The sequence below is a fragment of the Zootermopsis nevadensis genome, unplaced genomic scaffold (genome assembly GCF_977971745.1).
Source record: "Zootermopsis nevadensis isolate Lab colony 2312 unplaced genomic scaffold, Znev_1.0 Znev_ptg000017l, whole genome shotgun sequence".
In the NCBI taxonomy this organism is placed as follows: Eukaryota; Metazoa; Arthropoda; class Insecta; order Blattodea; family Termopsidae; genus Zootermopsis; species Zootermopsis nevadensis.
Window position 1 is genome coordinate 12,062,708 of NW_028259149.1, and position 25,390 is coordinate 12,088,097.

At 37.0% G+C, this 25,390-nt stretch overlaps 2 protein-coding genes across 6 annotated transcripts in view; one reads left to right on the forward strand and one right to left on the reverse strand.

Annotated features, from left to right (window-relative positions):
- Positions 1–25,390, reverse strand: part of KCNQ (KCNQ potassium channel) — a 411,920-nt gene that overhangs the window by 363,404 nt on the left and 23,126 nt on the right. The gene's annotated exons all lie outside the window — the stretch shown is intronic.
- Positions 1,585–4,989, forward strand: LOC110835923 (uncharacterized). The gene is made up of 3 exons (XM_022076633.2): positions 1,585–1,715; positions 2,505–2,639; positions 3,923–4,989. Exons 1-3 carry the CDS (start codon positions 1,664–1,666, stop codon positions 4,138–4,140), a joined length of 405 nt encoding a protein of 134 aa, XP_021932325.1. The 5' UTR covers positions 1,585–1,663; the 3' UTR covers positions 4,141–4,989.

Below are 25,390 nucleotides of genomic sequence, written 5' to 3' on the forward strand. Positions count from 1 at the left end.
GGTCAAATTACCTATTCTTTTGGGTCCGATAATAGGGGTTGATCCCATTTCCGGCCCAGGGACCTGAAGACGGTCTTGTTTTAGTATGTTGAACGATGGCTCAAGTGGAGAGAAACAGCAATACTGAATTAACACGCCATCGTTAGAAACCTTCACAGGCATACTCACTTTCTTTTTAGTTTCAAATTTGAAACAACTGTTATTTTGCGATTTCTACACTCTGAACTAAAAAAAATCGAATAAAAGACGCAATATGATTGGCCTGTGCACCAAACACAATAATTATCGTTATTTCAGTGCGCGGTCCCCCATATGCGTGATAGCGTTATCCAGATATGTCACCGTTTAAACACACAATGTTATCACAGCTGAATAATAAATAAACCACATTAAATTGTAAATTACGGACAAATGGTTCACGGTTGCAAATATAATGTCCATCAGGGCTGCATTTGTGCGCTACGCTGCTTTACCAGATATCTCCACGGAGCAGAGACCTTCTTCAGAAGTTGATTGGTCAAGAACTTTTGCACCTTAAATATAATCCGAAGGATCATTAAGGTATTCACAACAGTGTACCATTACACCCTGATCACAGCCAGAAAAATAAAGTTCACGCCTCACATACTAAATATCTTGTTTTATTGTAAAGTTATTCTTCCATCTAGGCCCAGGTTTACTAAGTAGTCCCTTACCTTCAGGTTTCCCAACCAAAACTTTTGTGCATTGCTCATTCTTACATAAATCTATTTAAAAGTGAAACCTTTAAAATACGAATAGCAGCACTCATGAAATGTGATTTTCCCGTACAGTGAGAAATTGAGTTTCACTCTCATAAAATATAAAATTATAGTTTTACCTATTTAAATATCAGATTTTAGACGAGACAAGAGTAGAGAATCGCTTCTGAAAGTAACTGCATAAATATATGTATTGATGTAACACAAACATGACGCAATTAAGATACAAACAACGCTTCGTGTGAAATCGAGAGACAACACATGTATTGGTCCAAGCTCTTTAATCCTAGAAGTAATGCAGAAATTGTGATGTGACAGCGGGGAAACAACATGGTGTTGTATGACGTCACACTTCTAAGACATTTATAGTTATTCCGTTAGTCATGAAAAACACATTTTAACTCGATAAGTGAATTACATGGATAAAGATATGATAATCTTTGTCAATAAAACGATTTTTTTAGCAAACACAAAACACACTTTGAACTCGACTACAGAACTTGAAAAGTTATCCATAAATGTTTTTAACATGACATCGCCAAGACTTCCGCCTTAACCCTTACAAACTGCTCGTAACGGTCGCTCACCGAAATCGTTTCGGAAATGCGACCCTATCACACAGTGTGTCAAATTCAACACAGGTATCGAACTCCCAGACACTTGACACATCCTGATTCGTAGCCAAAACCAGTTAATTCAAAGCGCTTCACCTCAAGTGTTTACTTCACTTTATAACGCTATGCTGGTTAAATCCTAAGTTTCAAGGAACCATTAGGAAACGTGCTTACTATAACAAAGTTATCTGTAGCGAGTAAGATAAGAACATTTGATAAAATATGTTCATTACCACTTCAGATGGGCGTTTATTTTCCTGCAATCGCTAGTCTGCAGCAAGTTTGGAAAGTGAACATCGCAGCTCGAAGATGGGTACATATTTTTTCGAACTGACTGTCATTGTCGGAATTATACAGTCCGGTACGTATCAATAACACCTTGGAAATAACTCAGCTGCTGTAGCAGGGTTTACCGAAGATTTTTTCAATTATCTTGCTTTGTTACAAAGTCGAAAAGTGCAAGAGTCAGGATGCAATACGAAGAAACCTTACGTGGCCTAGGCCTATTTGCCTGCAGTTGTCATCTGTCTAATGGTTAAAAACAGTTACCCGTGATAGCAAAGAGCCCGTTGAACGTTGTTTTAACCTACCATCTCATACAGTCTGCCGGTATAGTTGTGATTATTTACAGGCTTTTCCATTTCTTAAGACACACGACAAAATGTCTTATTCACAACAACTGTAAGAAGTCAAGTATTGTCAACAAGAAAATTCGATCCAGAATGAGAATTGTGAAGGCAGCTTTCGGTATATTTTAGATGTAAATTCTGCACTGTAAAACTAAATACTGGTAAAAGTTTTAATAAGTTCAAAATCATTAACTTATAGCCTGTAGCTGCTACGAACGTTAACTTTCATAAATCACCGTTGGCTTAAATTCAGTTTGATTATAAGCTGTAACGCTCTTGTAGACATCTGATGTTTGTTTTTTGCGACACTTATCATGAAGAACATATTATCCTAAAAGTGTCTGCTTCCTTACACGTTTGTCCTCCATAAAATTCATTCTGGTACTTATCATTAATCCGCATTGTCAGCAGCTTCATAAGCAAATGGACATGTTCCAGTAGCCTCTTTCGCCTCGAAACTTTTCAGCGTTAGAGTGGACCGCATTATCGGCCGTCTGTGTTACATAGACATTTCTTTCTAGGTGTTGCCTTGGAATGTTACAAATGCCCCATCAATACGAAGGACATCTTTCACTGTAGTGATCCGTTCGTAAACAACAACTACCAAACATCCTGTGCCAAAGACGAAGACGTCTGCCTCAAGATGTCAGTCGGAGGTAAGTTACAAGACTATCAGTGTCTAACATAGGAATGTGTCATAGGACGCTCAAGTAAGTTACAGGTTAACAAATTACGTTACTTCATTGCTTTATAAACTGGTAATATGCTAATGATTACCGATTATTTCTTTCAGATGCGCCAATCGCATTTTATAAGCAAAATTGAATTGTTTTTTTATAACTGGATAGGATTTAAATCACAAAAAGAAAAAGATTAAATTTATTTTCAGGCGTCACTGGTTTAAAAAAATCATAATTAATATTTAAACAACAAATATTCACACAACATAACACATTTTTTCCTTCTTATTCTTACGCGGCTCATACCGTGAATGCAGGAACAATGGCCAGAATACTAATCGTCGCTCACCTGGTCAGAAAATCCACGCTCTATGCAACCCGAAAGTCTATTATTATGTTCACAAGACTCCCACTGAACCCAATCTGAACAACATGCACCAAATCCACATCCCCACAACATTTTTTTAGAATTCATTTTAATATTATTCCATAAACCGCGCCTACGCCTGATACGTTGTCTCTTCCCATCAAGATTTTCGACTAAAATGTGTGAAATTTTGGCTGTCATTTGGGGTGTAGAGCCGTGTAGTGTGATAGGAGATTACCAACGTTTAAGAGGTTCTTGCTACCTCCACCAGAAGAGCAAAATACACGACGCTACAACCCAGAGGACAGCTATCTTCGTACTCGCCGCCCTAAGAACCTCAATTTTAATTTATCCCATGCTCACTACATGTCCCTTTCATCTCACCCTCCTTTATTCTGGGACTCTAACAATATCTGACGACGAATACAAACTACGATGTTGTTCATTAATTAATTCCCTCACACCTCGTGTTCTTTCCTTTGTTTTCATAGCAACCTCTACTCAGACACTCTCAATCCATGTTCTTCCAACGAATATCGACTGCAGACTTGTATTAGTTAACCATATATTTATCGGATAAATTTAAACTTCTCCGTATCTAATTTCATAAAATTCTTAAAAACCTGCCTCCTTCCACAAAGAGATGCATGACCTAAGTTTTGGATCCCATTAAAATCTAGAATTTTAATTAGACATGTTTTTAGAATTTTACATAACTTACGAAATAAAAATTTCTTACACAGTAAAATATTTACTGCTGATCAATTTTGTCAAACAGCGAAGTTGAATCTGAATTAATACCAAAATAACTAAATGGGTACTGGGGTAGAGTACTCCATCATTTAACACAACTTTAAATGTTCTTACATTTGGCTTTTCGCTTACTCGATAGGAATCAACAATCACATAGAGGAGCGAGGATGTGCAAACAGGGCTTCAGTGGAAACAATATGCAACAGAGTGAAGCAGAACTTCCCTCCTGAAGACGTAACCTGTGAACTGTGCCAAACCGACCTTTGTAATGGTTCCAGTCGACAAGAAAATGCGAGTCTACTCTACTTTCTACCTCTGTGCTTCTTGATAAAGAATATCCGTATTCAAATAACATAACATCATACTTACAGCTTCAAGTTCAGTGACTGATTGGAACTTCGTAAATACGAATTTAAAAGCTTGTAGAAGCCAAATAATACCACGTGATATAATTAAATTCACCAATTAGTGGCCTTCTTGAGAAACAGACAGTCGTTTATTTGATCGAGGAATTTCCCCTTTTAAGAAATTCAACGATTTATTAGACAACCCACCAAACTCCATTTCTTTGTGGACAAATTAACATCAAACTCCCATCTCATGAGCTTTCTCTTTCGGATTATCCGATCAAAATTGCATATCGCTCTCCAAGTATGTTCTATAACCCCTCCATCTCGTCATTTTTCGATTTGATCATACTAACATTCGGCGAATAGTACAAATTACGAAGTTTCTTCTAACCTCCAATTACGTCCTCTATATAAAAGAACAAGTCGCCCTGATGTTGGAGGCAGCAAGGAACTCTAAAACGTCGGTAAACTTCTACCAGACGACACGGCGCTACAACCCAGACCTTAACAAACCGCATAAGTTAAAATAAAAGAGCTCAGAAAAGAGATGTAACCTGGAAGAACCTGTATTAAAGTTGAAGTATAGTAGCCATCACACAATTGCTTGCTTCAAGGCCACAGTAGGACTTAGTCCCTTCCCCCTTTCCGTGCAGACCTAAGTGCTAATAGGGTGTTGCTAGCTTCGCTACACTGCTAGTTCTGAACTTTCTTTACTCGTGTTGCAACGCTACATAATTTTCATGTGACCTTGAAGACTATGATTTGGTGACGGCTACTATAAAAAAGCTATTATTCAGCTTTCAGTAATGTAAGTCACAAGTGAATAAACAATAAAAATAAATAAGTTAATGAGAAATTACAGAAAAAAAAATTCTGTGCGAAGCATTCTGCACCACAAATCTGAATATCACGTGTACTACGACTTTTTTGGAAGGTTATATAAAAAACTGTACCAAAGTGTGCCCGGGAGGTATCCAGTTTAAACGTCAGCCAAGCACTAACTATACTGACTGAAAATATATGTAATTTTTCCTCAGTCCTTCCAGACGAATCCCTAGAAAGTGTATTACAATAGTCGCAACCAGTGCACTCTCTCCTCCCAAATTCGCCTTACATAATTATCTTCAGGAATTAGCTCTTCAGAAGAGAGCGTAGTAAAAAGCATGCGAGGCAACGTTATGGATACACAGCAATCTTGTCATCTTCTGTGTACTAATTCTATTAAAATTATCTCGAGCTACGATAAGCCAACCTTGTCATGTTTAATAGATTCTGGGTAAAATGTAGAGCGGAGAAACTGTAAGAACGGGTTTTACTCTTACATTACACTAATATTCCACCTTCAAGTGTAAGTGTAACAATCCCGACTCTTTAACAAACTCCAACCAGAACACCCGGGCTGGTACAGCACGTCGAAATTCATTCTTTCAGCGGACACGCAGTAATGAAACCAAAGTTCAGGGCAAAAAATCCATTCAGTGTAATTTGTACTTCATTTCCGGTTTATTTAACGATGCTAACAGCAGCTCACACTACACAGATATATTCTTAATTACGTGTAAAAAAGTAGCTTTTAGAGATCGTAGTCTATTGCCAAAGTCAAGGAAAAAATTTCCTATAAAGATAAGGTCGTAATCATTTTGCTAGCGAAATCCGTCAGTCAGGATTGCTTGTCTCCGTGTCAAGATTTAAACATGAAACCTCACAAATACGAATCAGGATTGTTAAAAAGTCGAACGCAACGTTTGACAACAGTGTAATATCTGTAGTGTTAATTACGATAACACTTAAGTCTCTGTATTTTTGATTAGCTGTGCCAACAAAATTGTTATATCAGATATAAATTATCATCAGGATGAGGGTGTTTGCCTCTCCACCACCACGTTCAGACAGGCTCTAGGGCAAACCCACACACACACACAAAATGTATACCACGGAATCTTTCCCTAGAGCCAAAAACTTAACTTGAAGCCGACATCTCCATCGAATGCCGATATTAAAAATATCTGCATTTTTCCCCCTGTTACTACATGGTGGTATGCTTATACAAAGAAACAAATTTAAATGTACATCATAACCAATGGAAGATGTAAAATCTCAAAGAAGTGTTCTCCAAATTGGAGTGTCTGTCACAAGATGAGGGTTACTTTGATGTGGAGCTAATATTTCCCGCTGTTCGCATTTACGCAGGTTTCATGGAATCGACGCAAGGAACAGCGGTTCGGAGCACGGACCTGTCACTGACAGATTCAGGCTCCATATATAATGGAGTAATTTCATGTGCCAGGCTCTTCGATAATGAGCGTGTTGCTTGTGACAGAGAGCTGTAAATGCTCGAGAACGGCCCACAATCTTATCCCGCCACCAGAGCGCGGAACAGAAACCCAGGTCCTACAAGAAACGCTTTACGCGACAGCAAATGCTTCACACAACAGTAAGAGACATACATGGGGCATACAGAACGGATGAAGGTATGACAAATACACATCATTTCTGTATGAATACCTAAAGGGAGCATTTCAAGATCTTAAGCGAAAAGGAAGAATGTTACTGCATGAATCTTAAATACGATGTGAAGATGGGCATTACATTAATTTGGCTCAGAATATGGAACACTGACGGACTCTTGTGAGCGCGGTAATGAACATTCGTGTGCCATTAAAGGCGGCAAATTTCTTGACCGGCTGATTATCTTGACGCAATTTTAATTTTATATAGAAATCTTGGTGTCTCAGTGAACTAACACCACAATTATACCTAATATTTTAAAGAGTCTGGCACTCATATGTCGTATTTTTTTAAAAAAAGATTTGCTTCATAAATATACAAGTCTTTATGTTTTCCTTGATTCCCAAGCAGTCAAAGTGTACAAACTATTTTCTTAAAAGGGTTTAGAAAACATTTTACACCGACCATTAAATTAACTGGTTTTGGGCTGGGCGACCTTACTTCGATCCCGTCATAGGCATGAACTTCTTCTTTTCGATGAAAAGTTCAAACTAGCTCTGGTATCCACCCATTCCCCTATCTAATGAGTATCTGTGGATCGTTAATTGCGAATAGCAGCCGGAGCTGCAAGCTGACTCTTAGGTCCATCTAATAGTGTAGAGGTTTAGGATAGATGGAGCTTTATCTCCTCTCTTCCATACATTTGCACTGCGTGATGAATAACAAGGGCAACTTCACGTTTGTCTTTTTCCTTTTATGTTGCATATAATGAAGGCACTTTAATACAACCAGACTCGAGAAAATCGATAAGCGGAAGGAAGTTACGTCTCATGTTGAGCATCAAAGCACACTTTCACCCATTGCTTCTCAACCTTTTTGGTACCACGGACCCTTCCCCAAAATTGTCATACGCTTTCATTAAACAGAATTTTAACTATATGAAATCCTCAATAAAATCTTCTCGGACAATCAGCCGCGTTAGCTGGTTACCGTAGTAAACCGACGTTTCGGGAACAAATTCTGTCCCCATCTTCAGGGTTTTGATATGACTGGATTCTCGTAAGTCGCCAGGCGACTTACGAGGATCCAGTCATATCAAAACCCTGAAGATGGGGACAGAATTTGTTCCCGAAACGTCTGTTTACTACGGTAACCAGCTAACGCGGCTGATTGCCCGAGATTTTATTGATTATACTCGCCGCGAAAGTCTCAAATCCTATATGAAATCCTATTAGAATGTTTAATTTGTAATCATATTTTTACTCCAATATGGAAGTAAAAATGTGATAAAAGAAAACTTCAAAAAATATAAAATAATTTTACTTTATTTACTTAACTTATGAACCACCAGGGGTCCACGGACAGCAGATTGACAATCACTGCTTTAACCCACAACAGGATGTATCGCACTACAAAGTTCTGTAATACTGTCTGACGTCACATCTGAAGCACTAGTGATTCTCAAGTGCTTTTACTAGAGTTGATGAGCTCCTATGCAGTGAATGTCTGGGAATGTCTGGTTTTAAACAAACACCAGCAGCAGTGTTGCCCAACCCTTCTGTCCACGTGACCTGGCGTGCATCTAACAGATCGGTGCATAATCTAGATGTGTTCCCGTTACGTTTTACGTGTATCTTCTGCTCAGTCCCTCGTTTAGTCTTGGTACATTTCCCGGCAGACAAAACAAGAAACATCATTGCTACAGGATCTCATATTATAACACGTAACTTCCTGTTGACAGTTTCAGGAGCACTAAACTACTTCATTAACTAACAACATCCGAATGAGTCACGGAATATTTTACTAATTAAATAACTTACTTCATCTGTCATTAGCACACCTACTTCATACCGCCAAATCGAAGGCCATCCATACTGAGTTTCTTGCCCCCTAAGTTACGCCAAGAATATGTTTTTGTAGTACAGTAAAATATTCCACAACCATTGCCTACCCATATCATAGTTAATTCTTCAATTATAGTATTTTTCCTAATGGATGCGATGTAGCCTGTACGCAACCAAGTTGAGAAAGCGTCATGAATACGTAGGTATTTGTGTATATCGGCAGCAACTCTGAGCGTGTATGTGGGCCTACTTTTAAAAACGAAAACCGCTCCTCCTTGCAAAAAACTCTTCAAGCTAGACAAGAGCAAATAATAATATTTCTCTTTCGACAGCGTCATAAAAGACCACTGAATTTCACAGTGATGGTTTACACTCTCTGGTCGCAAAATATATCTAAAGATAACCCCCAGAACGTCAGTAAATATGTTGGTCTCGAAATAAATACAGAAAGAATGAATTTTTCGTGTTTCGTAAATATAATGAACAACAAAATAATGGCAGTTTACATTCCTCTAGAAATATATAAATTTCAAGCTCAGGAACACGTCGCTAAAAACGAAAATTATATATTTGAAGAAAATGAAATCAAAATAGGCTCAAGGAACGTTTTCATCCCTCAGTCCCCCCCCCCCCCCTGCTTTTAAAGGTTAAAGATTAAAATATATCTTATGGTTTGAATGTAAAATACTGAATACTGAATCTACCTGACAAATAATCAAAAGACTGAAATCAATTTCGATCTGATTGTTTGAAATGTTTTAAGCTTATCTACTTTTAAATGAAAGGAGGAAAGGAAAGATGAATTGAGAAAGTGTCATATATATATAGCGCAGTTTCTTAAGACTTCTTTTTAAAGTGATAGTCTATTGTTCAAAAAATTAAATCAAGACAAATGTACTGAGTAAAAAATGTAGGTGATATGCTTAGATTTGGAACACGTAATTTTAAATTTAGAAATGCGTACAACAGTCTGGTTCAGAAAGCTTGATGATAATATCGGCTAGGGGGACTCAGGCGATGGTGAAAAGATAATATTAATTTTTCTTAGAGAAATGTGTTTTGAAATTGTGGGCAGTAATGAATAAACTCGTGATAAAATTCAAACGATCAGCTTGTGTGGCTGTCATTAATGTATAAGTAATCTCTTGATCAAACGAAATATATATAAAAGCTAGAGGAACACTGTTTAGTTAATTGGTTAATGTGATAATAAGATAAATGTTAACACCAATATTTCTTCCTACACGTCAGCCAGCGGCTGAGCAGTGTCTGGATTGTGTCAATGTGAAATTATCTCAGCACGAGAAACTTCTATTGGCATCCGGACTTCACGCTGTTCTGTTGCACACTGACAGCACTCGAAGCAACCGACAAGTATTCATTTCAACTAACAACGACCAGATTTTATGAAAAAAATATGGTGGCTGAGTCAGGCGGCCTTGCGTGAATAATTATTTAATTTGCGACTGCTAAATCGCTCATAATATGCGTGTTTTATAGGTCTCCAAATAACCCATATTTGTACAAGATGTTATGAAAAGATGAGACACTTTCCTTCACTTGTTTAGATGTGTGTATGCTGAAGATAACAAAAGCAATAAAGTAATAATTATATTATTTACCGATTTATTTATGTCCGTATTACCCACCAGTAAAATTCTGACTAAGGCAATTTCGTCAGATACAACTCATTGTGCCAGCGACATTTTTATAATTTTTAAAACAAACGTCAAATTCTAATACATTATTTATAGGGATGTTTATGGCTTACCTCCATACCAACTTCTAGCAAAGCTTATATTCAATTATTCATTAGTAATGTCCCATGTTGTTCGTTTATTTTCCACAAAAATAGCCCGAATGTTACGTAAACTTATATTTCAAACATAGACAATATTAGTTAAAGCACTACTGACATCAATTAAGTGGCTTTAATGAAGCTCCCACATCCAAAGTCTGCATAGCCACTAATATAGACGGCGTAGAATTAAAAATACAAAGAAGCCGTGCTTTCTTATTCATTAAAATAATTATTATATTTGTTTACCGTCAAATCACAATAAAATAGTAAGATAAGATAATTAAAATGATTAAAATATCATCTTATGTTCCATATCGAGCATCCGATGAAACAAATATAATAATTATTTTAATTAATATCACAATATGACGCAACTATACTATCTCATTTCTTATTCATACCAATTTTTATGAAAATCTATCCACATGTACATAAGTTAATAAGGGAGGGGGCAAATACCGGCAACAATAACGTGATAGAGCTAATAACATTTTATAAAGAGCGTAATTATTACTCACACACTCCACCTCGTGGCATTTTATCCTTCGTTTATTTCCTTGTTTTAATCCGAAACGGCCCAAGAGCCTAATCTTTGGTAACGATTATGACGAGTGAACCCTACACACGAAGAACACATAAGCCCATGCAGTAACGCAATAGACGTGTTGCATATCAGATATTACAGCCTAAGCAACTTACATAAAGGCTGTCCATAAAAATGTTTTCACACATTCAATTAATGAAAAAATACATAATAATAAATCATTACATACCTAAGTAGTGGCACAAATATAATCGGATATTGCAGTGCCATCTGTTAAGTGTACAACACACTAGGTTCCCCTCATAAACACAACACACGGAGATCGATAATCTGGTTAATAATACTTATTATAATGTGTATACATTTTTTTAGACTAATAGGAGTCTTTTAGACTCTGAGCTCTGTAGTTGCTGATTTGGCAGTCAGTTATTTTATTACGCAAATCATGTTGTTTAATAACAAATGAGGTATGACAGATAATATCTGAGCTGATGTGGAGGGAAAAATGCCAATGTCTACCGTAAGATTATCTCTCAATTTCTATAAACATTTTCCCCGAATAAGGAAATCCACAATAAATCTCAAGCAGATCAGCCGAACTGCCAAGTTGAGAACTCGGGACCCCTCGCATACGAAGCGCCAGTGCGTCGTTACGCGATCATACACACGTGATATCACCCTGCTGCAACCGTCATTTCCTCATTTACCAAACAGGAATTAAATTTCTTAAGGTTCATTAATGTCTCCTTCGCGAAAATGCAAGCGAATTTGGGTAAGTAATTCAAATTAGAATCATCATAAGTTTTAAAGAGACTAGCAGCTAGGGTAGACTTTAAGCCATTCGCATATTTTTATTTGCCTATCAATTCGAATTTCATTGGCTATTTCGACGGTCCATCATAGAATATGTCAAGTAATCGTTTGTTAGTTCATTGCCAGTCTAACCTCATCTGATACCCTGTACTCCCATTAAATCTAAATTTTACAAACCCTCTTGCCACTGATCTCTGTGAACGACAGCTTTTGAGACTCTAATGCTGCAAGATCAAAATGGCACAAGCTTCTGCCGTCACTAGTGTAGTGCTAAGAATCAGTCCATCTTCGAGGCACTTGTGACATTTCATAACATAAAAGTTATTTTCTGCTACGGGTTTCTAGACCGTATTCAACTGACAGGCTGGAAGTCGGCAGGAACGGGGATTCTTAATTCGTACTGAGAAAACTTTTAGCGTTCAGCTCTGAGACATGTACTTCTTTGTATCAACGCTGTTCTATCACCAATCGCCATCATCTTTTTAATATCTCCCGATGTCCGTAGCTTCCTCGACATCGTCCTTCCATATCCTCTTTGGACTACCTTCCTTCTACCTCTGTATCGATATTCAATTATATAATATTTCTTCCTTGACTATCTACTTTCACCCTCCTTCAAGTATCCGTGCCATGTAAGCCTCTTATACTCGACAGTTTCAACAATCGATCCTTCGACTTTCATCTTATTTCATCATTCCCGATACACGAAAGCCCTTAAGAGCCCAAAAGCTTATTTTGAGTGCGTTTAAAGATGGGTAAATCTTTGACTTACGTCTCTTTTAGTTAAGCGGTTGCCTCCGCGTATGTAAATACCCTGATCATCGTGGAATAGGCATCTATTTGCACTTTCTTAACGATGGAAATAATCGACTTCTGTGGGGGGGAAATGTTTCATTTTAAATTTTGGGTCGTCATGTAAAAGGTTTGTGCGTAAATTGCACGACGGGCTGGAATAAAACTTAAAAAAATTGCAAGGAAAAATAGCATCTGAACGAATCTCGGAACACACAGCCAACTTATGAGACGCGAAATCAGTTAAACTGGTGTAAGTTTACGAGTAAATGATTGTACGAGGAACGAACATGACTGATCACTAAGGTAAATCACTATCTTACAGCTTCCTATGTATGAATAAATAGCTATAACTAATCTATATGGCGTATTGGAAAATACAAAGAACGTAATTAGAACTCACCTCTCTTTGAATATTTTAAATCTGAACTGAAACATTCCGTGTAAAAGGGGACAATATAAAACAGTAACGCCGTGGTTCTGGCTGACGTCATAACATCCAGCCTCCCAAAGCAACAATACGGCCCCATTTCTTTGGTTTCTTATTAAAAAATCATGGCTACAGCCGCAGAAAGAATTAATGCAAGAGCTCTGAATGATAAGTCCTCTGGTTGTTAGTTATCACGTCAAAATCCCTGTAGTGCAGACAGGACCGAGATCCTGTGTTGTTTTTAGAGATTATTTTACTTCTTATTAATATTATTATTATCAATATTCACCTCTTTTTAAATTTGGGTCGAAACCGTTCCGACTTCATTTTTTTGTTTTCTTGTGTCTCAAATTAATTTCGCTTTATACTTTTAAAAAATTATATAATCTTTATTCATTCTGTTAAGGACGTTTAAAATACAGTAGATTCCGGTTAATTGGCCCATCGGTCAATTTGGGGGCAGCCGTTTCTTTGGGACAAATCTTAAAGAACAAACCTTTTTAACTCTTTAAATGGAACTTTGCATAATCGGGGTAGCCGCTTAATTGGGCCAAAGTGTTCTAGTCCCAATTAACCTAGTAAGATTTTCTCCTGATCCACACCAATTCATAATTCACAATTCTCCTACTTACTTTAAGTTATATGTGCTAATCTATAAAGTTTAAAACCATCTTTAAATAAGGTAAGAAACAAACTAGAAGCTTCATAAAATGGCAAGTTCGGGTAAGATATTGGTTTAACAAATGTGTATCATGTCCAGCGCAAGACGTCCTAGTTCTCTGGAACTTACATATCATCCCAGCGAGACTTCTAAATATAAACACCATAACCATTTGCCTGCCAAACAAGAAGAGTTAGAGAAAACAAACGAACGAGGCTACCGATTAATGAAACACCATGTCTCCTTTTTTATACATACAGGAAACATTAGAGGAATGTCACGTCAAAGTCCGCGTTACAGGAATTAACAATCGCTGTTTAGAGCAGGATTATGGAGCAGCACAGATCCCATCTAATCATCATTATTTCTGCTATTCAGACAAAGTTGTTAATTAACGTCACGGGTAATCTGCCCTTATCCCAGTCACGTTGCTTTGCCATGTGACAGAAAAGGTGTGCTCTAGTACAGAACACAAATTATCCAAAATTTGTTTTTTTGTAATTTGTATTCTTCGACTGTTCCATGGCAGCTATAAATGCTTCTTCGTATGTTTCATTTCATCCATTCGATATTACTGAACTCTGGTAGCAGAAATTAGCTTTAAAATTCTTAAGGTAGCAGTGAGACGTTTAGGAGCAGAGATATAAAACTAGGGGTCTATTAATATACTTGTGATCAGTTAAATGCAAATCATATCTAAGAAAGATTCAAATGATGCGTATTTTAATAATATACTGTTTTTATGCGACATTTCGATAAGAATTATTATTATGTAGTACAATAATGTGCCAGGTTCAAATACTTTAGAACGGCAGCAATGCTTCATTAATCAACACCAGTATTTAAAAAAAACAAAATACCGTCGATGAATGTATAAGAATTTTTCGGTGATTAAAATTTTGAGTGAAAGAGATACTACCTAAGGAGGTTTAATAGCCCTATAACCTTCCCGAAAGCTAAAATTGTCTGCCACTAGGAAATATAAAATATTTTCTGATCATATTTATAAAAGCAGCAGAACTCCGTCATAAATTTAACCTTTAAATTATGTAGGTAAATGTAAAAAAAGCTTTAATGTCTGTACGCGTTTCAACATATTAACCAATACTCAAGGCATTGATATGTCATAATCCAATTCAATTCCTTTATTATAGTGTTTTCCAACAGCAAAGAGCCTATGACAGGCAAACACTAAAACAAAAATACAAATTACATTCAAAAAAATAACTACCAAACAATAATATAAATGTAAAACACTAAAAAATACTAAAATAATAAAAAATAAAATAAAAACAATACTCAAATTGAAACAAATAACCAAGCTAGATTCAATCTAGGCCGCTATTTAGATCACTTCTCTCAATGAGAAAGTGCCCTCAAAAGAAACAATGTTTATGCCAAATACGTCCAAAAATTTACATACGTCATTTGCAGCAATGACACACCTTGCTGAAGGGCTATGTCTAAGCGCACTGCACACACAAAATATATAAAATTCTCTTATTTGTCTTGACGGCACACGAATACCAACAGTGTCCATAATGGAATTGCAATTTATTTTACCCTTAAATACATTAATAGGGAATAAAGCATCAAGATGCCGTCGTCTGGAATACAGTGTTCTGAAATTTAAAGTAGTTAAAATCAATTCATATTTAATGAAAAAACCGATAATTGCACAAACTGGCAAATTTCCTTTGAATATTTTCTAATTTATTGGAATCTGTCTGTGTAAGATTATTCCATACAACCGAGGCATACTCAAGCTTTGACCTAATTAAAGCATTATATAGAACAACAAGACTGTCTAAAGAGGAAAAATTATATGTAATAAAACGAATAAGCCCTAAGGTCCTTAGTGCCTGTGTATGAAGAAAATTTATGTGGCAGTGAAAGTATAGCTTGTTGTCTAACAAGACACCAAGATCTTTTATACAGTCAGTACGAAAAATTAAAATATTACTAACAAAGTAGAATAAAAAATTTCTTGGATATTATCCATCGTCTAGTAAATATAAAACGTAAAACGACGTTTCGGAGATGGGACTCTATCTCCGTCTTCAGGTTCCTACAACATGAAGACGGAGATAGAGTCCCATCTCCTAAACGTCGTTTTACGTTTTATATTTACTAGACGATGGATAATATCCAAGAAAATGTTTATTCAATTGACTCTTCACCATCGTCAAGAAGTTTTAGATTTGACTAACAAAGTAGTTAAAATGAATACTGTTGGTTTTCCGTGTGAACGATATAATTTTGGTTTTCTCAATGTTAAGTTCCATATTGTTAACATCACACCACTGATGTACAGAATCAATATCAGTTTGAACAAATTTGCAGTCATTCACCGATTTTATATCACAATAAATTTTCAATGTGTATAATAATACTTTAGGACTTAACATTCATCTGTTTTCATTAATTATATTAACGTGTTTTGGAAAATGGTTCTATTACCGTGTTGACTGGTAAGGGGGACAAAATATTATTCCGTTGAGCACACTGACAGAGCTAATCTCAACCATGGACCAGTTATACGTATAGGACTACGTGGAAAACATATAATACTTTCAAAATTTGCATTTTATACGCTTAAAATTATGTCTGGGTGCATATATCATCTTACATTGACCTGCAAATATATTACTTTATGCTTTATTTAGACTTAAAACAGATAAAATATGTTATTAAAACTCCAATGTCTTTCGCGGTTCGAACTTTTCTGTACTGAGTTTTGAACCCACGACCTCAGAAACACGAAGTAAGAATTCTAACCGCTTGACCCCGTTGTTCAGTTGGCCTACACAGTGGTCGGCAGAGAGAAATAAATTGTGGTCAATTTCAGTGCGCTGTCACAGCATTAAGGCCCTAAAACAACAACGAAAACTTTATATATATCAGGTTTCCTGACCACGGTTCAAACTGGCTACCTGTTGGAATTCAAGCTCGTTACCGCTTGTTGAAAAAACAAAGTGAAACAACTGTCACGCTGTAAACAGCCCCGAGTAGCGAATAGACAAATTCATTTGGAATTGGAAACGCTACGTCACGCTGTATTTGTTCTCTGTGAATTTGTGTGTATGAGATCGAAATATGCTCAGGAGCTTCTGTCCATTATTCATTCGACATACCATGGACTACTGCAAGCCTGGCAAACCCCCATTGGGCTCTCAGCTGCTTTGGTCGCCACATAACCACAGCCAATATTTCCTTTGTCAGCTGTTTCCCCACTCACAGAAGAATCTCCCTAGTAGCAACTGTGGGACGATCCGGTCTGTTGTCTGGCTTCCTAGACACACGACAGCACCAAACGCATGCCCCAATGTGCTAACGAATAATATATGCATTCCCCTGATTCACGGCAATAAAAGTAACAAAATTTGAGACCAGAAGTTAGTAAGAATTTTCTTCCTTTTTTGTTCGCCAAGCGTGATATCTTCCTTCATATTATTTAGATATACAGACAGACAGACAGATTTAAGGTCATTTAAAATAATAATGCTTGCTGCCTCTTAAACGCTGGTAAACTTCTACCAGACTACACCGCGCTACAATCCAGAAGACAGCCATCTTCATACCCGACGTCATGATAACCTGAAATCTTAAAAGTCTGTACTTTACGTTGCAGTGTAATTTCTTGATAGTGGCTAATAAGTAATGTAATTAAAAGGGCTAAGCCCATATGCCCATTAACCACTCAATAATTGTGTCACATACCGTAACAAACACACTAATGTGGACATTGTTTATGGGTAATTACACCGTTCAGAAGCAAGCATTAGTATAAGAATTTCGCAGATCTTTTATGTGTACATTGCCCAACAGATTTCTTTTCTGCGTATAAAACACTTTCGGGTTTATCATAGTTTTCTACTAATCATCTTGTATGTGTTTCTGAGAGCGGCGTATAAATAGAAAAGTTTAATTATGAGAAGTTAGCTGGTGACGTTTTGTTTATTAAGCGACACTGTTTAAACTACAGAGATTACATAAGGAGCTCAATGACAGAAAATAATCTTGAACGTAATTTTCGTGACATATTTGAAGATATCATCTATGCATTCAGCAAGATATATAGAGGAAAACTGTAGAAAATCTCAAGACAGCTTCAAAACTGTACCCTCCGAACATAAGTTCAAAGGGTTAATTTAAAATTCAAAGAGTTCTGAAATTTCTTCCCACTCTCTACCGTATTTTTCTTCGGCGTGAAACGTAAAACGGAATTACGTAAATTCAACGACTTAAAATATGTCTAATATAGAAAAGTACTTTGTCCCTTTGTTACTTCGTCACAACATTGAAAATAGAACTCTGGAATTGCATTTCCTTCCTCCTGAAGCAGACCCGGACTCTGTGAAGCTGAATCGTCATCTCCACGTCAGTTATGCTACAGAAGACACGGTGAGAAGGAAACCTTTGAGAGCAATTAATTCCAAGAATTTCGAAGTTCCGTTTTCAGTAATGTCAACTTGGATCCAGTCCAACCAACGGAGGCAAAAGTCAAACAACTTGGAGAATGAGAAAACGTCCAAGCATTTAATGAAAAATGCAGAAATAATATGACAGAGAAATCTAACTGAAATCTACATAAAACAAGGACGAAAAGAAAGGATTCATTATGCAGATATGTAAACAGCAAGCGATAAAACGTGTACCGCCTTTATATTTTAACGATTTGAAAGTAACAGTCAACACACATGCACACAGCATGTATAAGTTATTATGACGGGATGCCAAAAAGTTATGCAATTTCAATTTACATTGCAAGTGCCAGAAAGAAGTCACATATACGAAAAACATTGACTTGATTTTCACCTGCTGGGTTTTCATTTCAATTTTTGTTAACTAGTGATAATACTGGGGCATTTGTAGGCATACATCGCTGCTCACTCACAGAACGCACTAACTAAGAACGACAATTAGTGATCAGATTACAGTAATTACAACAAGGGAAATTACATAAATTCTTCACCTTCTAGTATATAATGTTAACAGTGGATATTCCAGAATCAGGGAATCATTTCCTATGTTAATTCAAGATTATTAGTAGCTAATCACAAAGTAAATCAAGGCCGCTAACAATATTTCAAAACGCGTTTTGACTGACATATATTTACACGAAAAATGTTAGATACAGACAGTGTCCATTTATAAAACTTCAGAAGAACAAACAAAATCTAAAAATACTTGCAAGTCATCCCTTCTTAAAGACTGTAAGTACCCTGAAGACAGGAGAAGTATGTTCCTCCGAAACGTTCGTCACTACCTACAAGTCCACACAGCATTGCAATACGGAATACCAACATCGACGAAGCACGCTGAATTCTTAAGTACATATGGAAGTTAATATTAAAAATTATCTTAAAGAAATAATTTAAGAGTGTGTGGACTGGATTTATCTGGCTCAGGATAGAACCTATTGTTGGGTTCTTGTACACACGGTAATGATACTTCTGGCTCCATAAAATAGGCAACATTTTTTGAGTATCTGAGTTAATATTAATTTCTCAAAAAGGGCTCTGCTCCACGTAGTTAGTTTATAAGCGAGATATTAAATCTTCGCGTGTGGAGAATATACTGATGTTCACAAGGGAGGAATGGAGATCAAGATGATAAATCCTTAAGTAAAAATCAATTCATCATCTTTAGTACTTAGTACTCATATTTTTAATTCAGACTCAATGAAAGCATTCACGCCCAAACTATCCAATGACAGGCGTGCATGAGCCTCTGATGAGACGAACAGATCGAACATTCCGTTTGTATAGAGATTTGTATCGTACGTATCAATCAGAATAATAGGTTCGAGATCCGAACCATGAACAAAGACCACTAACCAAAACAAAGCACTGGGCAACTCGAATGCATACGACGACGGGACAGTCAGGGTGTAGGGTCATTACAACAGGTTGTGAAGAGCATCAACGCGACCCTCCAGCGTCCCCAACATTTCAAACCACCAAAGTGAAAGAATGTTCCCGCAGTTCTACAAAGCACAGAGCATGATGAAACATTCATTCCAAATTAATCGACTTTTCTGTCCTAATTTTCACAGTTGTTAAGCAGAATTAAAACCTTTCAATCTAAATGTCTTCAATTATTCGTTTAAATGTTTGCAAAAGTATGGTATGAAATTTATTGTATACAGAAGGGCTGTATAATTTATACTCTTCTTGAAATGTGATTAGAATTATCGTAGGGATAATCACAACAAAGAGTACAAGACGCATACACTTGTAGCACGCATTGGAGACTAAACAAATTTTGCTCGAAAAAATTCACTTCGAAGACCTAGGCATAGATGGGAGTTATTATCGAAATTTATTATGGATAAATAGGATGTAAGGATGTAGACTGAATTCGATTGACTCAGGATAAGATCAAAAGACAGATTCCTACAAACACGGAAAATATATTCTTCAGATGAAAGACTACTAGATTCTCATAAGTGTTATTAAACCTGCAACATTATACCTCTGTCTGCTTATAATTTAAAAGACCGTGTTTATTTTACAAAAGCAGTTCAGTCATTAAAGTGACTAGTTACAAACTACATGGCCCAAGTTCGACTTCCGACAAGGTAAGAATTTTTTAAAGATGGCTGTTTCAGGGCTGTAGCGCCGTGTAGTCTGGCAGAAGCTTACTAGGTTGCTGCCTCCATCGTCAAGAAAATGACTCTTCACCCTGATGAAAGAGGCAGCAAGGACCTCTGAAACGTTGGTAAAATTCTACCAGACTACACGACGTTACAGCCCAGAAGACAGGCATCTTCGAAATAACAGCCGTGAAAAATTCAAATCCTACTACGAATTTTTCTGCTTGTGATCACGCCCATTCAATCATTAATGACACACCTGCTCCTACCCAACGTGTACAGGAAGCCCTTGGCCTGGACGTAAAGCAGCCGGAGCCTGAAGCTCCCTGCTAAGTAATCGATTTCCATGCCCCATAAAAGACGCAGTACTTGAGCACAGGGAAGCGTTAGTTTATTTCCAACGCTCTGTCAGCTGTAAGGATTCCATATTGTCTAATATGAAACTATTGGCAAATTGCCCATTGGGAATAACGGAAAAACTAAAAGTAGCAAACACATGTAGTCATAAATACCGAAAAAAGTCCAAAATCGCTTAATAACATTACAAAAGCAACCGTTATAATAACATAAACATCATAAATATACTACCGTAAGGCCCAAATCCCATTAACAGCTTTATCATGACAACGGTTATAACAACACAAACATTCAAAATATTACTCCAGAGGGCCCAAAACCCCTTAAATTCAAACGAACAACCAATCAACCACTAGAAATTGGTTAATGGGCAGAGTGCCAGAGTGCCCACAGCGTTACTGTGCAGAAATTGGACACATGCTTAGATTTCGTATCAAATTAGTCTGAATTTCGGTAGGCTACTTTGCGAAGAGAAATCTTGACAACAGGTTACTTTCAATAAAAATTTTCTTGGATATTTTCCATCGTCTAATAAAATAAAATATAAAACGACGTTTCGGAGATGGGGCTGTATCTCCGTCTTCAAGTACCTACTCAGTTGGGCCCAATAGATAGAGCTAATCCCTATCTCCAGACAAAGTAAAAAGTTAAGGTCCCGGAAACGGGATAATTGCATGCATACGAAGCTTTATACGAAATATATATAACACAGACTGTGTGTTTATTGGTGAAGACGTGACTATACCGGTCTGATTAATACCGCGAAAACTTTCAGACATTTTGTCTCGGCGTAAATTCAAGATTCATCGGATTTTAGGATGCAGTTTACCTTCGGTATACCTTTACCGAAGCTGTACGTAGACAACATTCTAAACTATTGACAGTGTCGTTAAATAAACCGCGAAAAATAAATAACACTAAGCAGAAATGCTATAACCTCAAATATTACGGTAAAACGTAATATTGTTGTTATTATACACTGTACGCTAATTACACGTACTTTTGTGCCTTTGTGTATATAGAAATGTTCGTAAAAGTTTGTTCTGAAGTTTCCTTCCGGTAAGATTCTGATTAGGCTTACGTCCAGTGATTTTTTTACTTTCACCTTGTAATCGCTCACACACCTATTCCTGTTTTCGTGGTGAATTTTGAAATTTCGTACGGTTCTTGGCAGTGTGGTTTAACATTTTGGGGGAGAGGGAATTAATAAACTCTTTTTAAATACGAGACTCTACCTCTGCTCAATGTAGTATGCTAAGAATACGTTCCTACTGATGGATTTCTAGCCACAGTTTTATCGTCATCGGACGTTTATGTGGATACGCATTACAGAGGTCTAAGCTATTCTCTTGAACAATCTTCACACTTCAGTTTGTGTATTTAGCTTACATTCTAGGAATTCATCACTGTTCTATTTATATGTATCTTTGAGTGTGAATGTCTTACTAACACCGCAGGCTGCTTTAGCGGTAATGTCTTTCAGCTCTCGATAGCAGTTTCTAAACTTGTTACATTGCATTGTTCTGAAACGTGACACGATTTTCTTCATTGTCATCACTGGTAAAAATATGTTTATATTCTTGCATAATTTTGCCTGTCGTGATTATTATATCTAGCAACCTTTGATCGTGAAAATGTATTTTACTTCCTAAGTGTTATTCTAATTGTCGAAATCCGAATACCAACTTCCTGAACATGAGGTAATAATTCTTACAAATACGGAGTTACGTCTGATATTTATTCTTCTAACAGATATGACTGGACCAAATTGTTCTTTTTTCTCAAAAGTGTAATGTACCCTCACTCTTCATTGTGGTCTTCAGGATAGGGAGTTAATACTTTTGGTTCATTCAGTCGCTGTTCGTTAATTAAACATTCCTTTATTGATTTCCGTATATATAATACGCAGTCTGCATGAGCTTCCCTGCTTATCTTTCTTTAATAAAACGTGTTCTATGGTTGTTTCAAAACCTGGTCTTGATCGTTTGCATCTACCTTCTATTTATATAGGCCCTCGTTCATCAATTCGTTTACAACACATTCCGTCCTTTAAAATTAAACACTGCTAACATAATACTCATAATACCAGCACAGCAACTTACTTGATCTAAGCTGATGAGACTTTCCTGCTAAATGAATAATATCACTTCCCAAACATCACTAATACAAAATATACATTTGTCTGTTCTGCCATAAACGTTCTCTTAAATTACGTAACACCCGTTGCTTCTCGCCAGAATGTAATAGTCACATCGTCATGACTGGATTGTCAATCTCATTTGTGAAAATGCGTCTCACAACACTTTACTTAATTTGTTACAGATTATACTGTCCTAGCATCCAAACCTCATTAGAATAATATCTCTGCCTTACTACAATAAGACTGGAGCATACTATTCTGTAATGAATGTGATGATTCATGTAAACGCACGGGCCTTCCAGATTGCTCATTTGCTTACTCTTTGTAAATGTTATAACTAATTTCAACTACGTTCCTATCCACTACCGCCAAAAACTAATTTTCATCATTAAACGTACCTGTTGTAAAGCTCAAAACACACAACTTTTAGCGTTCGGGGAATTCGTTATAATTGGAATGATGTAGAATTCCTAATGTGAATTTCATTTCACGACTTTTAATTGAATTGCCATCCACAGTGGCAGAAACTCCACACGCAGTCCCGCTTTGCCGTTCCACAGCAAGCGTTCTCGTAACGCCACAAGGATGCCAATATACGACAATAACAGACTATGTATGATTTGAGGTTTTCACAGCGGTGAGTATAAAGATTTCTGTCTTCTGAGTTGTTGCGCCGTGTTGCGCCCTGATGACGGAGGCAGTATGATCTCTGAAACGTCGGTAAACATCTACCAGACTACACAGCGCAACAACCCAGAAGACAGAAATCTTCATACTCACCGCCCTGATGATGGAGGCAGTATGACCTCTGAAACGTTGATAAACATCTACCAGACTACACAGCGCAACAACCCAGAAGACAGCCATCTTCAGATTTATATTACACACACTCCGAATTTAATCTGCTCTTAATTTATTTGTTAGCTTAATTCTGATTCGTTGCTTTATTTCCCAAATATATAAACTCTCCTACATTTCTATATATTTATTAGCGCTCTATATAACACGACTATGTCTTTCTTTCTAGTGAAGGGGTATATAATTAGTATATATAATTTCTTAAAAATCTAGTTCTAGACTGAAATTTTATTAGTGTTTAAAATAATTTCTGGGTTTATAGTCTTCTTATGACTTAACACAGTTTTCGTCGTAGTTTTGGTGTTTTTTATGCATGCATGAGATTGTATCTCATCTGTCCTCCACGAAGTCAAGGGGCAGAACATCACTTGACTTAATAACTTGCAATTCAGCACTCTGGCAGGTCCGCTTACTCTTCATCAAAATTCAAGCCAGCGCTCGGCCGCTCCGAGCCTGGTCATTGCTGCGACCACAGTTCCAGTTTCTTATCACACTAGGTAGCAGCTGAGGTAGAACACGCAGATGTGACACTGTTTTATTCTCGAGTATTTGTACATGCCACGCAATTAGAAACGCTGTCTAAAATGTGTTTGTTAGGATATGAAAATTTTGCAGCGCAGCGGTGAGAACGAAGATGGTTATCTTCTGGGTTGTAGCGCCGTGTAGTCTGGTAGACGTTTCAGAGATCCTCGCTGCCTCCATCACCAACGAATCTAAACGTCAGCTAACAAAATTATGGTAATTATTAGTGTAAATGTATGTATTGCTAGTTCTACCGATGTTGCCAAAGCGCCACTTTAAATCAGCTTGCTTCTATACTGTTGCTCAAATTTTTGTACACAGAACATTCTCATTAAAGTGCTTTAGACAGCCTGGTCTCTTTAGAATCATAGGCAACGAACTCTTTAGAACTGTGGGTAGTAATGTTTCATGACAACTGTAGACAGTTCATCCGCTCTAAACCGAAAAACAGACAGCTTTTTTCTCAATCTCATATGCAAGCAAATATCTTCTACACAGCCGAAGAGAGCCTACTGCGAAAGTATAGTCACAAAATTGTTTTCGGAGCTGTGGGTCGTTTAAAACTTCAGGTTTTCAGATCATACTTGCAGACACATAATCAATTTTATCTCATTTAAATAATTCTGTTTATGTAAGATTTGAGGTTTTCACAGCGGTGAGTATGAAGATTTCTGTCTTCTGGGTTGTTGCGCTGTGTAGTCTGGTAGATGTTAACCAACGCCCTGATGACGGAGGCAGTATGACCTCTGAAACTTTGGTTAACATCGACCAGACTACACAGCGCAACAACCCAGAAGACGGAAATCTTCAATTCTGTTTATGTTACGTATGTGGACGTCTTGCAACTCCGATGAGAAGAGAAAAGTATGAAAAGTGAGGCTTGTAGATTGGGACCGAAGGATCTAGTGTTCCTTGTCCTCCATCCCATGTCTGATCTGAGCCCATCCTTTGTCAGAAGTCACTCTGGGATTTGAACCAGGGCAGCCTCTTCCTTCTCAGCCTTTTTGTGAGAAGGCGTTCTACCTAGTCAGCTTCAATTGCTCGGAAAGCCATAAATCACAAGGAGAAAAAATTGCTGAAATTGTACTGGCTGAAGAGCCTACACACATAGCGCTTACAATTCTACCTTCTTCCTCTCTCGTACTTCATACGCCTCTTTTGAACTCATGCAACAAACAAATTCGGAAACATACCATAAGCAAAAAAAAATATATATTATAGCATTTATAACTGATGTAATGCATAAGACTCACATACGTACTATTATTATTATTCCATCCATTCACCACTTTATAGAGTATTTACTTCTATGTACCCGAGATAAATCTTGCCCCTGAGGTAGATAGTGCAGCAGCTATTTCCAAAATACGTTTTGTTTTTAATATGTGACAGATGTATTATATAGTTTTATTGTGAGTGATGACTATATATTTTACAGCAACGTCTTTC

Bases quoted from the DNA above. Each gene is read 5' to 3' on its own strand.
- LOC110835923 (XM_022076633.2), top strand. From the start codon at position 1,664: ATGGGTACATATTTTTTCGAACTGACTGTCATTGTCGGAATTATACAG. The intron at 1,716-2,504 runs GTACGTATCAAT...ATTTCTTTCTAG, and splicing joins TGTCGGAATTATACAGTCCG to GTGTTGCCTTGGAATGTTAC. The intron at 2,640-3,922 runs GTAAGTTACAAG...CTTACTCGATAG, and splicing joins CCTCAAGATGTCAGTCGGAG to GAATCAACAATCACATAGAG.